The sequence below is a fragment of the Amblyomma maculatum genome, chromosome 1 (assembly GCF_055883805.1).
Source record: "Amblyomma maculatum isolate TAMU_Amacu chromosome 1, ASM5588380v1, whole genome shotgun sequence".
Taxonomy (NCBI): Eukaryota; Metazoa; Arthropoda; class Arachnida; order Ixodida; family Ixodidae; genus Amblyomma; species Amblyomma maculatum.
Genome location: NC_139344.1, coordinates 11,452,511 through 11,470,217, shown reverse-complemented (window position 1 = coordinate 11,470,217; position 17,707 = coordinate 11,452,511). Strand labels below are relative to the sequence as shown.

The window sequence follows — 17,707 nt, the reverse complement described above, 5'->3', positions numbered from 1 at the left end:
CTTCACAAGCGCTTAAAGTTATTTCACTACAAAGCTGCTTTAGATGCGTTGTTCCAGTAAAGCAGCGATAATGATCGTTTATTACTGCTGTGGTTATTTCAGGAAAACGATGAGGTAGCATTGGAAGAATTGGCACCAGAGGTGAAGCTGTTGTGAGAGTACTGTTATTTGTAAGACGAGAAATATGACCAATGGTCTTGATATTTTTGTCGGAATGCATTGATTTGTTCTCGAGAGAGCCAATTCCACTTAAATGCAATGGAAGTTTATTTGGGCGAAAAGAAAGAAAAGCCATACTTGGTAGTCAGAACTAGGTGAGCACAGCGCGTCTGTTTTGCCTTGCAGTCTACGTGATGACCCGACGCACTTCGAAACAGCGCGACGGGAATGCACCGCCGACCGCAATAGTACTATTTAATGGACGTTCTCATAGTTGGTAAATTTTTATCACCGGCGCGAAATTTTCAGCTCAGCAAACCTTGCCGTTCGTACGGGGAACTACGAAATTACTCCAGCGGAAATTACTTTTCATTAGAGCACATGTATTCCATTCAAAATTATTCCGTACCTTTGAAGCTTGCGACTTGAACACCAGTGTCGCAGTATTCCAAACGGCACCCACGCGAAAGAAATTCGGGTGTGTTTCCTAAAATCTCCTCCTCTTACCTCACCCGCCAAGACATTGGCATGCTCCCTTCTATCCCGAAAAGGCTCTTGAATGCCCGAGGTCGAGCCCCTTGCATTCGTCTTTCCCGGTCAGAAAACTTGCATTCCCACGTGGACTGGTGAGTAAAAAAACAAGGTGAGGGCTCAAATTTACCTCCTCGCATCGGTAATGGTCCACATGTTCATGATTTTACTGTTCTAGCCCACATGAAGGAGTACGTTTAAAGAAATAGCTTAAAGGCTCCCGTGCCGCGGAAAATCCGGCGTTGGCCCTTCGACGCCCGGAGTGCGTTTTGCGAAAATTCTGAACGTTTGATAGGGTGATAACGTCACAGCCACATGACATAGCGGGGGAATTTCAAACGCCCCGTAAAGCTCACGTGAAACGCGACGTCATGCGTGGAACTGAGTGTTGAAAGCGTAATTTGTAATACGAATTACAATTCCCCGCATGTTTCAAACGATTCAAGTTTATGAAGAAATTTATTTTGCTCAATAGAAATGTTCAGGAATTTAAGTTTTATGCCAGAACTCCAACACAAGACCCTTTGATTGCGAGCCGCACACAGTACCGGCTAGTCTATGCAAGGCCCTTTTGTGTGACTTGGAAGCAAGTGGGGACTTACATGTATGTCGTGCTGTCTTTCACGTAAAGGAGAATCTAACGATCGCATTATGCTAAAGAGCATGCGTGCAATTAGAAAGGAGCACAGGCCGCTATTGCTTGATACAGGGTCGAGATATTTCGATTAAGGTGCTGTGGCATCGCATTACTCGCACTTCGAAAAAAAAAAATCATAGGGCCGTACTTTGGCTACCATCAAAATAAAAAAAAATACCTACAGTGCTTTTGGCATAACTATGTCATTCAGTCTGCTCCACGTATTTGAGATGTAAGCGACAAGGAAATTAAAGAACTCGTCATGCTGCCATGGCGTAAAACGCTCGTCGCACACCCAGTCAAACTATTTTCTTCTTTCTTGCTGGAATGGCTACCTTCGTGCTTTTTTTTTTCCTCTTTTTCTTGCTCTGATATTGTGTCGAGATGCAGGTTGAGCGCTCACGGTTAAAGGAAAGCAAAACAGAGGAAAGCATGCGGAAAATATGAGAAGAGAGGAGGAAAACGGAAGAAGAAACCATGTTTAACAGCTAATACGTTATGTCGCTGATACGATAAACTGGTGCATCTTATGCATTTCATTACAGTTCCTTCAAGAGCGATGTGCATATCTGTGGACGCGAAGCTGAACACCATAAAATGTCGTCTATACCGGCAGAAATTTCCTCAAACATCGACGGACTAGATTTAGTTGAATACGAAAGACCTTTCATGAAAAGTAATTGGTTATGCCTGCGAAATTAGGACAGCGATCAGTTCATTTTTTTTTTATGCATAACTTTTGTATTTTCTCAAAGGTCTGGCATGGCTCTGGTGAGCGTCAATTTCCGTTCCCTTTTTTTTTTTTTACGAGCCCGATTGCTTTAAACTACCTAAAAGTGGTTGTTTGTTTGTATATAGCGACCCATCTTGGCAGTAATGAGTGAGAAGTAAAGGCTAACTGGAACCATTATAAGAATTTAGATCCACTGTGTGGATATATGATAACCAGAGAGAAATATACTTACTCAGTGAGGAAGACTGAAACTTTTCCTTACCAATCCTGGCATGGCTACTGCTGAAATCTCAAGCTTAAAAAAAAAAACACTTCACACTCCCCGTCACTGAGTCATAAATGACGCCCAAAACATGCAATTATTTTAATGAATCCCAGGGCGAAATGTCGTTTTTTTTTTTTTTTTCAAGGAAAGAAGTCGTCGATATTTCCAGCAACGTGAGACAAGGGATTGATGAAGAGCTGCACCTCCGATTCGAAGCAGTCGTGACGATGGTAATTCATTTACTAATGCAGAAATCTGGTCGAGCTGCCGCACACCGGCTACAAAATAGGAGCGCGAAAAAGCCGTCAAAAAAAAAAATACAAAAAGACAGGTTCTGGTCAAAGCCTGTCCTTTCTGCACGTTTTCTTAAAACGTGTAACCCTTCACAATTTTTTTTAAATTAAAATAATGATATTATACATGACAAATCAGGCTGTACTGTCTGGCAGAAATTGAACATTTTGAGTTAAGGTTGCTTTACCTGAGTCCTATAATTGCACATGCGTATTAAAGTTTAGAGCAGACGATTGTTTCGCAACGGTTTATGTTAGCCATGTATGGCGAACAGCTACACCTGTTAGAAAAAAAAAATCAGGGCGCTGGACGTTGTTTTTGGAGCACAGCTGTAAATTGCATTTCTTGGATTGTCGTCGTCAGAGTTGTATGGACCCGAGTTAACTATCGAGCAGCACCGAGAAGGGTGAAAGAGAGCGAACGCGGGGTACAGCAAAATATGAAATACGGCGGTAGAGAATAGAGCTCCAGGAGGAAAGCAGAGGAGGGGTGGGCAGCAACAACGAGAGGGCAGGTTACACAGCGGCGATCAGCGACGGGAGAGCAGAGCTCGCCGTCACCTGCTCGGCAATGACGTCACCATAAAAGTACACCGTGAGCGTGTCGCCAGAAGAAAAAGTCGATGCCGCCCCTCTCTCAAAGATTGCGTCAGAGGACTTCAGCGCACCGTCAACCGCCTGCCGATGCCGCCATTGACAATACAGCGCAGCATGAGCGGAGATCTCTTTGGCGGTTGCTGTAAAACGCGAGCAGCCCTCAAATTTCGCATTAGGGAGCATCGTAATCGCCAGAGAATTTTTTTTTTTTTCATTTATCGCAATCTTCGCAAGGCCTTCCTTTAAACAAGTTGAAAGAACTTGTATTTGTGGACTAGGGATAGCGTTGTCTTGCTCCCCAGCGGTCCCGGATTCGATTCCCATCCCACCCCAATTTATCTTTCAGTGTAATTAATATACTCTTCAATGCGTGTTAAATAACCCCAGGAGATCATTGTTTCTGCTGTTTCTGATTTCTGTTGTTCTATCAATCCTGAATGTCTTGGCATGACGCCAAACTAATCCAGTTTCTCTGCTGAACAGGAGCATAACGCTGTTGTATAAAACTAAACACCCATGTGCGGCGTCAGGTTACTAGTGGTGGGATGGAGTTCCATATCGAGGTATACCTAACGCCGCACATGGGTGCATTCGAAGGGATAGACCAAATGTTTGTTAGTATAATACTTTTCTGTCATCTTTAAATTTAAGGTAAAATCATGGCGTGGAGGAACTGCGATACTGCTCCTGATCCCACACGCGAAAACAAATGAAAGTATTCGTTTCGACGCCGGGCGCTTGCATTCCCGCTGCCACCGTGCACGCGTAAAGTTTTTTACGGATAACAAAAGCGAACGTTTATAACTCTCTACTACCGCATAACTCAATAGATGCGATTTTACGGGCTCTCCTTCTGCAGTTTCTCAGTGACTATGCCGCGTTCTGCGCCTGATCACGAATTCGCGATCCTGTTTCCTCTTCGCTCCAGCCACATTCCGTAGGCAGCAGAATACAAAGACTGATGTATCCTGACCTTCCTGCCCGGGTTAAGTGTGACTATGTTGGTCAGTCGGTTTTGGATCCATCCGGTACTGCGTTGCCTTTTTTTTTTTCTTTTTTTGTGAGTGTGGCCAAGATTTAACTTCGGCACGCGAAACGTCTTTAATAAATACGCAGGTACTATGGGAATTTTCGCGAAAGCTGCGCTGACGGTCACCGAAATATCGGCCACTGAAATATCGGCCACGAACAGATGTTCAGCAACATGCATCTATGTTCAACGGATCGTCACGCGTCTCGATGGACTGACGCGAGAACAAAAACGCCTGCGCTATCGGCTGGTTGCGCAGAGCTCTTGGGGGATGTGCGCCCAGATGCGGGCCCCGCCGCACCACACGGAGGAGGAAAAGGGCATCGTAAGAGCTGCCGGGTAGAGTAAAACAAACATACAAGCAAGTCTGGCGAAGCCCTTGTAGGTCAAGGAAAGTGTAGGGGGTAAATATGTGCTGCTACGCGAAAGCCGCTAGGACCGCAAATAGGTTCCACAAAACAAATGGGGAGAGGATACCGCTGCGGCGCTTGCTCTCGGTTTTCCTCTTTGTTTGTAGCACCGGTGTGGGTCGCATTTTGCTGAAAGGTGGCGCATACAAAACGCCAATGTAGCGTCAGCAACGCCAAAACTTCGGGTCACATACGTACATTTACACTGTGCAAACCACAAAAGCGTTGGGCTGACCTGTTTCGAAGCAAAAAGGTATACATGCACCTGTTCCCAGTATATGCGGCTGAAGAAATGTGAAACTTAGTTATCCTTAACTTAGTTAACAAAATCAAAACGCGTAACTCTATTATACGTATTTTGATTTTTTTTTCACCTCAGTTAGGTACACGCCTCATACATGCGAGGTCCACCGTGCGTATCTCCTATGCAGGCACCTTAAGCAACCACTGCACGCAACATGACGGTCGCATAAGGTCACATCGAGGCTCACGAAAGATAATATACTGTTTTCCAGATATTCTGATAATGACCTTCCATCAAAGCGTAGGGGACTTTTGTCAGCGCCATTAGGCCTACCGATTAGAGAAGCAGGGTACACTGCCATCTCTACACCTACTGATTAGAGAAGCAGGGTACACTGCCATCTCTACACCTTTCTTTGTGCAAAGACTTTTAAGCTTCGAGAAGCCCCAAGTCAGAGCTTTCAATTTCGAACCTCTCTACAGTTTGACAGCTTATAGGGTATACGTTATGCACCTGAGCGAGGTATCCTATGCGGCACACATGCAGAGGTTCTAAGTGTTTTTAGTTAATAACACTTCCTGTCGTTTTTCCTTCAGCACATAAAAAAAAAACGCTGCGATATGAAAAAACTGACCTGATCTCCGCGACTAAATGTCTGTTATTTAGTTTGTTGACCCCGGCCGCAAATCGTTATTTGTCTTATTTTTAGTCTTAGTGCACAGGCGGTAAAATCAGTTTTAGTATTTTGCCATGCCCGATATTTCGGGACGCTCTGTCTTTGTCTCTCTCTCTCTGCCATATGCGGCCTCACAAAGAAAGACGATTGTCTTGAAGGCACATTTAGGAAAGGCTGGCAAAATATGTAAAGCACGGATATTGGAAGCACGAACAAAAGGATGTTTTCGCTATTTCTTTTGGTATGCCACATTGATTCATTTGGCTCTTAGATAGTCGCGGCCACGGGAAACTCTTTAAAGCGTTGCAATATGTGCAACCGTAATCAACGAGCGCAGCATATCGCAAGGCATTTTTTCAGAAAAGTGCTCGCACCTGCGAAAAAGGTTGTGCTTAAATCATGCAGTACGAAATCATAACAGCTAAAAAACTTGTATGTTTCGGCTTTTCCAAATAAGCATAGAATCATACCTCTAGAAATTGTTCTTTTTTTTCTATGTATCGTTAATTTCCTCAAGAACAAAGAACATATAATGCATATATTTAGCGATACTTACGTATGGGAAGAAACGTTGAGGCTAACGAGGAGAGATGATTTTTTTTTGTGTGTGTGCGACAGCGTGCCTTTTGGCATTACGCAATAATTAGAAAGGAAACAAAAGGGTTGAATTTAAATTGAGGGCTACGTAGATAGTTATGGAAGGGAAAATATAAAAGGAAGATACAGCAAGAGATGAGATTGGGCCAGCAAACATACGCGGGTTGTTGACATACTGACCGAAATAAAAAACGGGGTGAATAGGCCGTGCTGTGTGAAGGCAGCAAAACTGATGGCCCCTTAGGGTAACGGAGTGGTATTGCAAACGAAGGCAGTAGTAGCAGGGACTAACAGAAAGTCACATGCGGTGGGGAATATTGGGGAGTTTAAGGCGGTAAGTGGAGCGCAGCTGTAACACCGGCGGGTTGATTGCAGGTATACGGGTGTGAACCTCTGACCTGCAGCGTACGTAATATAAGGCTGATGATGATGACGACACTGTCTTCAGAATTCGTGATTCTGGCAGAAATAGTTATTCTCTAATTACTATATTTGTAAGCCGCGCGTGAACATTATTTTATCATTTTAAGCTGACGAGAATCGAACTATTACAATAAAAAGCTGGGGAAGATATTATTCCTACTCGTTCTGGGGTAGTCAGATTGCCAGTGTGCATCCACCGCATACTTGAATGCGGTTGACGCACGCACTCCGCGCACCACGCCGTAGCTAAAATAATCCATAGTAAGCGCCCTATACTTCAGTAAAATAGCTCTGCTTCTATTTCTTAGGCCGACTGCTAGACATAGACAACAAATGTAGTCTAAAGGTAAGCATAAAAGCAATTTTCTTTTCACACCCATCTCAGTTTCGATTTCAAGAACCGCGCTGTGGCTGTGACGTCAAAGGTTATTAAGGGTTACGGAAAAACAATTCGTTGGAGGCACTTAAATGTCTTTCAAGGGCCGTAAGGCGAAAGCCTTCCCTGCGACCTTTCGCGCTCGTTTACCGCTTTTTGCTCATTTGCTTTCTTTTTCTTTTTTTGCACATTTTTTTTTTATTTTTTGCACCAGTTCGATGGCCATAGCTATTTCCGCGCCGAATTGGCTTTATGGCCCAAATTAATTAACTAATTACTCATCATCAACAAATTTTCCGTATCGAGACATTTTTTTTTTTTTTCACTCTCTACCTCATACAACAATTATTTTACTCACACATCGCGTCGTTCTTTTACAGAGACGGTGTGACACCCTGTGCAGATGGACACTTTCTGCGCACACCAATGAGCCTATAAAAGCTTTCGCCTTAATATGAAGAAAACTGCAATAACTGTAAGTACTTGTTGCTTGCCCATTCGTTGTTACTCCAGCTCTTGAGGCAGGCTGGCTTTAACATTGTAGTGAGTTACAACGACACAGCAGTATTACATCCGCAGGCAAAATTTTTCATGCCTCAAGTGAGTTGTATTGATTCTTAACGCCATAGATATCGCTAGTCTGCTACCAAAACAGGAGCAAATAAGTGTAAAAATTAGATTATATATTATTTACCGGCCGTCAGCTAAATACCACATGGTGACGCATATAAACTATGTCTTACACATTACTACAAAGAAGAAAACGCACTACCCTAAACGTTCGGCGACTACATGAAACGGGCGACCGTACCTCCGGCACCGAGGAGACGCCTGCCTCTAATTCGCCTTGGCATTCACTTACTACACAATTCAAATTAGCTTCGCTTCAAAAAAAGTACTATTCGTACTCTCCTGCAAATTTGGTTTATGCTCTCAGCATGACGCGCTTAGCACCTTCCTCGGATGTAATTTTCTCGGCCTTGGCCCCTCATGCTCTCTTATTTGTCTCGTTTTTCATCTTTTCTTCTTCCTGCTATTGTATTCCTTTCTGAATTATTATTGAAAACATATAGCAAATGTTATGACTAGTATATGAATATACTATTAAACCCCGACCCACAGTCCACAGCGGCTGCTAAGCAATTGACCTGTTGGAGGTCAGGTGAAGCAGCGGAGGGCGCTATATAGGAATCCCTGGCACCGGAGAGGCCGTCCTCGAAAAGTGAGCCTGGAAAGTTTAACACAAGGAACTAATATAATGAAGCTAGTCTAGCAATGCTGTTTGAGGAGCTCGCGGGTATTAAATGGGATATTATAAGACTCAGTGAGGTTAGGAGGACAAATTAAGCATAACATGCCGTGCTAAGGGCTGACACGTGCCATGCAGTCGTGATTAAGAGGAGAAAAAAGAACTAGAGGTGCAGAAATCCTGGTAAATAAGCATTTAGCTGGTAACATAGACGAGTTAAACAGCATTATTGAAAGGGTTCCAGATATTACAATAAGCTTACAAAAATGTATAAACCGAATGTTATACACGCCTTGATGCCTATATTTAGTCATGATGACAAAACAGTTGAGTGAGACAGAATCAGCAGTGGGTAATTGCAGCATACTCTAATGCCTGCAAGAAGCAGGCTGGAGAGAAGGCATATGGTGTATGCTCAAAAGCAGGGAGAAGTTATGGGTAGAATTCTAAAAAGGGAATTATTTACGAACCATGAACACCATATTCAGTTAGTGAAATAACCAATACACGTGGAAAACCATAATACGGAGGCTAAAAATAAAACAGCTTTTAAAATGTGATTTAACCCTGATATTTTCCAAGGCGTGGAGGTCATCGGAAAGGGGCGATGAAGTCCGGATAGAATAGCAAGGTCTTGAACTAGTCCAGAGTTCAAGAAGGAAGGCAACAAACTAGTAAGAAAGAAGCCCATGAACGAGTTAGTGGTAAAAGTGAAAGTAGGGAAATTCGTGACCTCGCTGAAGAACTGATATTTGGCTTAGCTGAGAAGAACGACCTTTGTATAGAATCAATGGTCGATAATCTCAAAGATATTCTTGCTGAGTACACAGCAGAAGCATACGCGGTGGGAGAGCTAAAAAGGGTTCTTGTAAACTATTTTCTCAGACAAAGTATCTGATTAATAAGCGCCAAAGCATGAAATCCTGCAGCTCAACCGACAGGATATAAATTGCAGAGCTGCCAAAGCTAATGATTAAGTATAAAGTATGTGAAGGTTGGTAGCTTAAAAGCGCTTAAAATTAAACTAATCATAGGCTGAAATCAGACGTACGCGCTAAGAGACAAGGTAGAAATGTTATTGCCAGTGTGGATAAATACTCAACGCATCTGCGACACTCATCGTTGCTTTAACACACCGCGTAAGAGACACTGCCTTTCTGTCTTCTAAAGAGGGTCGTGCCGGCAAATGTGAGTTTATCATCAGATTTGTGTCCTCTCTACATTTGTCTGTTGTATGTGTTATACTGCTTCCTGAAAACGTAGTCTATCCCGGCTGCAAGCTCTCTTAAAAAGATTGTCACTATAGATTGTCACTATAGTCGAGGAATTCTACACTTATCTATACAGTGGCCAGAGTAATCACAACAGCAATAAGAGTGGCAGTAGCGCCGAGCAATCAGGCATTTCTCATGTGGTGATGAACGAAGAATGCTTTCCATACCGTGAAAAGGGATAAGGCAGCTAGGGAGGGTCAGGTAACTGCACATTTATTGAAGGACAGCAGGTGAGCGTGCTTGAAAATCTGGTCGCCCTCTATAGGTACCATCTCATGACATAAAGCCTATCGAAATCTTGGACGAACGTTTATGTTATCTTTGCATAAAAGGAATTGAATTTCAAGGACTTGAATAATTACAGACCGATCTGCTTAGAGTATCCGTTACATACGCGTGTTTAACAAGGTAATTGCTTATACAGTCAAAATAACCTTAGACTTCAATGAACCAAAGGACCAGGCAGGTATCCGTAAAGGCTATTCGACAACAGATCCTATCCAGACTATCAACCAGGTGGCAGATAAATGCTCAGAATATAGCCAACTCCACTAAATAGATTTCATGAACGACTAAAAGTATTTGACTCGGGTCGGAACATCAGCAGTCATGCAGGCACTGCGTAACCAGGATGCAGGTGAGCGATATAAGTGGCGGAATATATATATATATATATATATATATATATATATATATATATATATATATATATATATATATATATATATATATATATATATATACAGTGACTGCACAGCAACAATATTCCTTCATAATGCAAGCATTAAAATTTCCAAAAGGAAGGAAATTGAGTAAGGAGCCACGATATTACCCAGTTCTATTCAGCGCTTGCTTATAAGTATTTAGAAAACTGGACTGCGGCGAGTTAAGGACAACCATTTATGGAGAATACCTCAGTGATCTCCGATTCTCTGATGAGTCATGGCATTGCTTTGCTGAGTATTTCAGTGGAATAATTAGAAAGGATGAGTAATAATCTAGACAAGCAGAGCCGAGCCATAAGCTTAAAAATTAATATGCACAAGACTAAAGTAGTTTTCAACAGCCTCGGAAGGGGTCAGCAGTTCACGATAGGTGGCGAGGCGCTGGAAGTGGTAAAGGAATGTGCATACTTCTGGCGGGTAGTGACTTCAAATCCGGGCCACGAACGTGAAATAATTAGAAGAATAAGATTGGGCTGGACCGCTTTTGGCAAATACTTTCCGCTCATGAATGACAGCTTACTAGTATCTCTCAGGAGAAAAGTATGTAGCAGCTGAATTTTACCGGTACTGAGGTATGGCGCTGATACGTGGAGGCTAACGAGAACGGTTCAGGTTGAATTGGGCACAACACAGTGAGTGGTGGAGCAGAAAATGATAGGCCCAAGTGGCATTCCAATCGGAATCAAAAATAAAGGTTAGGCATGAGTAGGACATGCAAATCGAAGGCAAGGTAATCGATGGTCGCTAAAGGTAATAGATTTGGTAAGGTAAGGCAAGCGTAGCAGGGGCGGCAGCAAGTTAAGTGGGTGGATGAGGTTGGGAATTTTGCGAGGATTATGTGGATATGACTGGTACCGGACAAGTATAAGTGGAGAGATGTAGGAGAACCCTTTGCTCTGCAGTAGATGTCGTCAGGCTGGTGTTGATGGTAGTCATGATTGATCATGTTCCTTACTCGGTATAGCAGCTACTTCACAATAACGTATACGTGGATTCACGCCTGTCCAATAAACTTGCAGGCGGCCTTCATTTCGCTGAAGTAAAATAAATACCACACGTGGAAGGTTGGAAACTAACGGAACATTTATCGGGCAGCATCCGTGTAGCCGACACAATAAGGGTCATTTTGCTCGCGTGTGTGCGAGCGAGTGAAAGAAAAAAAGGACAAATTATTCCTACATTTCTGACTTTTTACCAACAGATTCGAAATACTGCGCCAACTCCCATATTTGTCGCCGTTACACGGCTACACCCTCTCAGCAGCACTTTTGCGACATTGTGGCTCCATCTATTGAAGAAGGAAAGAATGACAAGGAGACGAGCGGCTCAATGGTTTTGGCGCGCCTGTACACATTTCCATGCGTCTATTACCCGGCTTAAGCTACGGCAAAAAATGAAATGCACCTCCGTGTCGTTAATTCGGTCAGTTTACCGATTGGTGCACTTCTTAGAATCTACGTACGGAGAAGATAAGATCACGTGTAGTTAATAAGGCTTATTTGCTGAATTCAAGCCCACAGTCACCCAAACATTTATTAGGTGCTTTCAACGCCGGTGTAGGTATGATCACTAAGATTGTGCCGAATGTTGCTACATTAGATGTGTAAGAACAAATGATGCGTACATTGTACCGCTAATACAGAGAGAACGGTCACCTAAGGCGCGCCCTTCACATTGTTCTACACCATTTTTTTTTATAAATTCTTAGTTTACAGTTATCATATAACTAAAAGATGAGAGAGAAAAGGTACTGAGATGTGACTAGGCCCCCAGGCTTTTGGGGCTACCATGTATTCACGGCACTTCCTCCTTCCTTAGGGTGAGTAACAGCATAATATTGCAATAACTGGATGTGCGGGTTATGGATATAATTATATTGCGATAAGATGAAATAGTCAAACTTGAAAACTTTACATGCTGCCGGCTTCAAACCCCATTCAATCTCTGACAACTTCAAAGCAAAAGTAAAAAAAAAAAAAAAAAAAAAAAAAAAAAAAAAAACAGAACGGATGAGGTGATACCTTCATACATGACAAGCTCCGCTTCCCAATCGAGCCGCGTTCTAATTCCAGCCTGTAAATTCAATCAATGCTGCGTGTGCTGCAGCCGCAGAGGGCTGACTTCAGGAAGTTCTGCCAGTGATGTCACTTTGAAATACGATCACTCGAAAGGGCTTCAAATTATGAATCAATCTGAAGCTTGCAAACAGCTTTCTGCATTCCGCGCTTGATTTACTGACGCCGAGTAAAGCTTCCAGAATGCTGCGCGATTTGCTGAGACCGCATAAAACAATGAACACAGCTTTCCAAACAACAGGCCGTATCGGCAGTGGACGAGCCCCGTAATGGTATGATTTCGCAATGCGATTCATTTCCCTCTGTTGCGGTTGTTGCATTAGGCCCTGCGCATTTTCGAGCCAGTGAGAGTAAAGAAAATTTATTATTTATTCCAAGACCAACAAGCTGCGCTATCTCCACCCTACATGGCACTGTATGTGCTAAAAAGTAAATTAATTATTTTCGCGTTGATAATTTCTACCAACAAGCAATGGTCATTGATTTTACGCTAGCCCACAGGGATAATAAGGTTACCCCTCGAACTTATTCCAGTTGTTAACAAGGGCAAGAGGAGAGGTGGACATTTACTTGTTTAGAGATAGGTGTCGCTAGAATCAGGACTCGATCAATGGGCGGTTCAAACAAGCCAGGTGAACATATCTTGAAAATTTCGTAACATAATCGCACGGTTCCTCACGAGCTATATCCTTTGACTTCTGAACTCAAGGTAGCGGTAACGATCACGGCAGTGGATGTCAAGTTAAGATGGAAGCAATACGAAGAAATTCTCGAGTAATGAAATCTCAACCAAGCGGTTGCAATTAACAGGGGCTCTGCACTATCGCTACTCACAAAGCTTGGAGCGTAGCTTTGGCAAATCGAAATTCCAGTTATTACCTTCACGCCTCACTTAATACGACTGCACCAGCTAAGCGGAATCTTTTCGAGAAACGACGTAGTTGGTGCCATCGGATGGACAAAAAGGTTCACCTTCTGCGGTACGACGCACAAGTGAAACGCTGCCATTACTCAAGTCTCAAACCGAGACTCGCATGTGGCTGATCCAATAGTTTCAGCGTGGACCACTCACTTCTGAGAACCCAGGGCTCGTGCCTTCTCAGTGCCAGGAACGCCTTGAACAGGCTCGCGGTGCAGGCGGTGCTCACGTTGGTGCTGCCCACCAGTTCCGACACAGATGGCATCACCTTCGGTATCAATGAGTGGATGAGTCGCTCGACTTCGTCCATCACGTTCTTCGAGACTGTAGCGGTGTTAAGCGCCGGAACCGCATACGAGCTTGCTACGGATCCCACAAAGAGCACGCAAAGCAGGGCGCGGAAAGCGGCAGCCATCATGGCGGCGGTCTGCAGAAGAAAAGAACTGGCCAGAGCAGACAGCGCCGAAAATCTTTCGCCTCCGTCGCAATGAGTCCGCCTGCTACGAGGAGGCAGGAAAACAAACAACAAGAAGAAAAGGCTGAATGCCTGTATGAGCAGCACAGGATGTGTTGTTGGCGGCTTATAACAAGAGGAAGGTGTCTCCTATAGTGCTAAGTCTTTTTCCTGATTACGGAATGAGCGTTTGCGGCTACCAGACGAAACCGTATGCAGAGGTGCTCCTCGACGCGATAAAATTTCGCGCCTTCTGCCCGGCGCTGAAAGGACTCTGCAACTGGAAACGGCCAATAGCCGCAGAACACAGGCGCATGTCTGGAATTCAGCGGGAACACATTTGTTCCATTACACGTTCATATAGGTATATAGAGCGAGTGGCATGAATTCTGTTATGCTAAACATCTCCAGGTCCCATATTTTGAAATACTAAAATTGCATGTTCACTGAATATATACCTAAAATACGCGTTGCTTAATATGGCCGCGTTCTATTTCTCCAGAAAACAGCAAATGGCGTAACCGCCGTAGCATATCCCGTTTGTTTCGCTCCCAGTCTCTAAATTAACCACAGCCGCCTGCTTCTCCCTTCAGATGCTGCGACAGAAATCGTAAGTATTTATAGCACACGTGTACTTATATTAATTTTTGCACTACAGTTACTCATGCAATAAGATAGCAATTACTCATTGACGTCCAACCCATAGCATGCCATACGGATAGATAGGAAACGTATACAGCTTTCTCAAAAACTGCGTAGTTAAAGAAAACATCGTCCTGGCCCGGGGATCGAACCATTCGTCCGGCGCCCGGAACATGACGGACGACTTTTCAATAAACTACAAAGTTTCTGAGAAAGCTGTATAGCTTTCCTTTGTAGCCGTATGGCTGCGCTTGGATGGATGTCAATGAGTAATTACTCCCTTATTACAAATCTACTCCACCTTGGGAGATTCCCTAAAGAAATGGCTGGTGGCTTACCTCGGCTAGGCCAGGATATACATAGCGAAGACTACGGTTAGCTAGGTCTGGTTTTGCTTGTGTATGTTTGCAGTGATACGAACTAGAGAGAAGGAGAGTGCTATATCTATATATATTACAAAGGTGGCATTGTTGTCTATATTTAAAATATCATTTATATACATATATATTAAACAGTAGTGGACCTAATATGCTTTTCTGAGGGACGCCACTTAACATTGTTACGAAAGAGGAGTCTACATTATCTAAATAAACCGATTGTTATTAACTGATTGATATTCGTAATTAGCAATTGTAATGAAGGAATTATTGAAAGCACCTACATGTTCTTTACCTGATAGCTCGGCGTTGTCAATTTTGTTATTATTGATATTGTCTGGGGAGCACGCTTCAATACACCCATTAACTATAGGTCAGGGGACAACAAAATCCCCAGAAACTGATATAAACATGTTTGCAAAATAAGTACGTCTCGCCTTTTTAAGGTTTTTGTCTAGACAATTACGAAAATTTTGTATTCGTAAAAACGTTCCGCGCCCTTGCAAGATATTATTGCTTATATAATTTATTCTTTCTCGCTCTTTTCATCAGGCTCTCGTGGTCGACCCACGGTCTAGGTTTAATTTTTTTCTCCTTAATCATTTGAATTTGAAAATAAAATTCATATATTTCCTTTGTAATGAGCCTGAACATCTTGTAGGCACTATTTGCATGAATATGTCTATGTCCACCCTCTCGGAAGGTGAGGATAATATCAGTACAAAAACCGATCAGTTGTGCAATTTTCTGTGTCGTGACTGTCGTTTGTTGTGCCCTCTTATTAATATGTATATGCTACATATAGAGTGCCGCATATAAATACTGGGCACTGATCCCTAGAGCCTTACCATTTTCCTAGGTTGTATTTTCTAAAAAGAGCGTCAATTAATGGTGCTGGGTGTTCCTTAACTTCTGTAGGTAAAATCATTACGTTTTTTTTTTTTTTTTTTCAGCCACATAAGCCTACATTTTAAAATGCCCAGCTTATTCTGGCGGAATCATCCTTCAGCCAGCATTAAATTAGGTTTGCGTGTCGGATTTATGTCATTTCGATACTTTTTTTGGCAAAAAACCTAAAAGTGTGCTGTCCTTACGGAGCCTACATTAAAACAGTCAGAGAGAAAAGTTCCAGGAATACCAGTGTGAGGCGTGAAAATTCGACAGCCTCCTAAATTTTTCGACTTAATGACTGCAGGAATATTGTCCCCGACTCCGCTGTGTACCCCTTTTCATCTCATTTTACTGCTCTTAAGGCGGGTAAGGCGTTACAGAGATGAGTGGGAGAGGAGAAAAAAATGAATAAAAATACAATAGTAATTAAAGCTCATGAACACAAACAACTGCCTTGAATTAGTGAACATCCTGAATGTAAACGACGGAAGGGGACTGGTGGTTCCAGTCTAATACAGTTTTGGGCTCAGATTTATATCGTTGTTACTTCTGCACTGTGCTATATCAGCCTTTAGGGAGTAATCTCGATCGGATGGGAAGTATACACTGGAGGAAAAGTCAAGAATTGCTTGTGGCTAATGTTAGTGTAATATATTTTATGAAACGTGCTAGGACGAAAAATTCGACATCGGGTGGAAAGATATGGAAGGTTAGGGTAATTTTTTAGCCTTTACCATTTTCTTATTTCTTCTCATTTTAACCTTTTAGCTTTAAGTTAGAGTTATCATCACAAAACAAGCAATGATCAAATACAGTCGAGCCTGATTAATACGAACGCTTCGGTTCCTGATCAATACTGTCCTTAACTCTAGTCTTCCATTATAGCGAATTGCGAAGAAAAACGAAACAATTACATTCAGAAGCATGAAATAGTTCCCAAGACCTGCCTGTGGGCATGACCGCGTGCTGTGGACGGGCAACTTCACAATATAACCATTTAACTTCCAAAAACTTGACTGTGAAGTAACAGATGCATATATACAGTCTGCATTGCAGTGTTATCATCAGGCAAACGTGATGTCATCGGGCAAGAATATACGCAAATTCGTTTTGGGATACATTAACACAAGGGATGCTAACACAGGCACATCGTAATCGATCAATCTTTTCCGCTTCAACTATTTCGCGCGTGCGCGCCTTTGCCGATTAGGACTTGTCATAAAAACGTGTTGTCATTGGAATGTACTACAAACGACTCATCTTGTTCATTTTTGTTCTTTACATTGCGCTTGTGCTCTCGGAGGCGATCATTCACACATCAACCAGTTCGCCCTACATACTGTTTACCATACGATAGTGAAATCTGGTACACCACATCCTCTTTGCAATCAACAAAGGGAAACTTCTTGCACACCTTGAGTACCTGACGTTCTGGTTTGTGAAACCAATATAGATTGTCTAACTTATCAGGGGTTTAAAAGACAACGCGTGCATCTATCCGCTTCGCAATATGCTTCATATTGTGGGACACATTGTGTATATACGGAACAACCGCAAGTTTTCCCGTTCTTCTCCGACAGCACGAGTAGCAGCTTGCTTATTCATATTTATCTTTATAAACAGCGATTCTCCAACAGCTATCAGCAGATAACCAGAGTAGTCAGCGAGCGTCTACTACTGTTGCTGGAAACTACTCTAAATAAAATGAGGACAAGACTTCCCAATGGCATTTTGAAAGCATTGATTGGCAATAACCCTTTTGATCGGTTTCGAAGAAGCTGAATTGAAGGGTTTACAAAGGCTTGCTGTTACGCGGTTCTTATGTCCAGCCGGTATGACATGGTTGAAAGACCAAGCCAGTGTCCAGGAAACTTGGTCTGTACTGTTAAATGTATCTCATAGGTCAAAAGCGGGTTGAACTTCTGTCTTAGCATAGTTAGTATGTTAACCGCTCTAGGTTCACGTGATTCCTGGTCACTGTCAATATTGTTACGAAGCGGCAAGCCGATGAAAAAAGGAGAACCGAGGACAGAGATAAGATGTGCGATGGTCGTGAGATGACGTTTTTTTTTTTTAATATGTTAGCGGGCCTAGCGCGAGCGCTCCTGCCCTCGCCACTGCCCGCTTCTT

General features: G+C 42.9%; 1 protein-coding gene across 1 annotated transcript in view; it reads right to left on the bottom strand.

Moving 5' to 3' along the window:
* The window catches only part of LOC146201657 (nose resistant to fluoxetine protein 6-like), a 57,007-nt gene extending 43,379 nt beyond the window's left edge, over positions 1–13,628 (bottom strand). Inside the window, exon 1 of the mRNA XM_084583369.1 lies at positions 13,367–13,628. Coding sequence (XP_084439495.1) covers positions 13,367–13,628 — 262 coding nt within the window. The remainder of the gene's footprint in view (positions 1–13,366) is intronic.
* Positions 13,629–17,707: the final 4,079 nt, after the last annotated feature.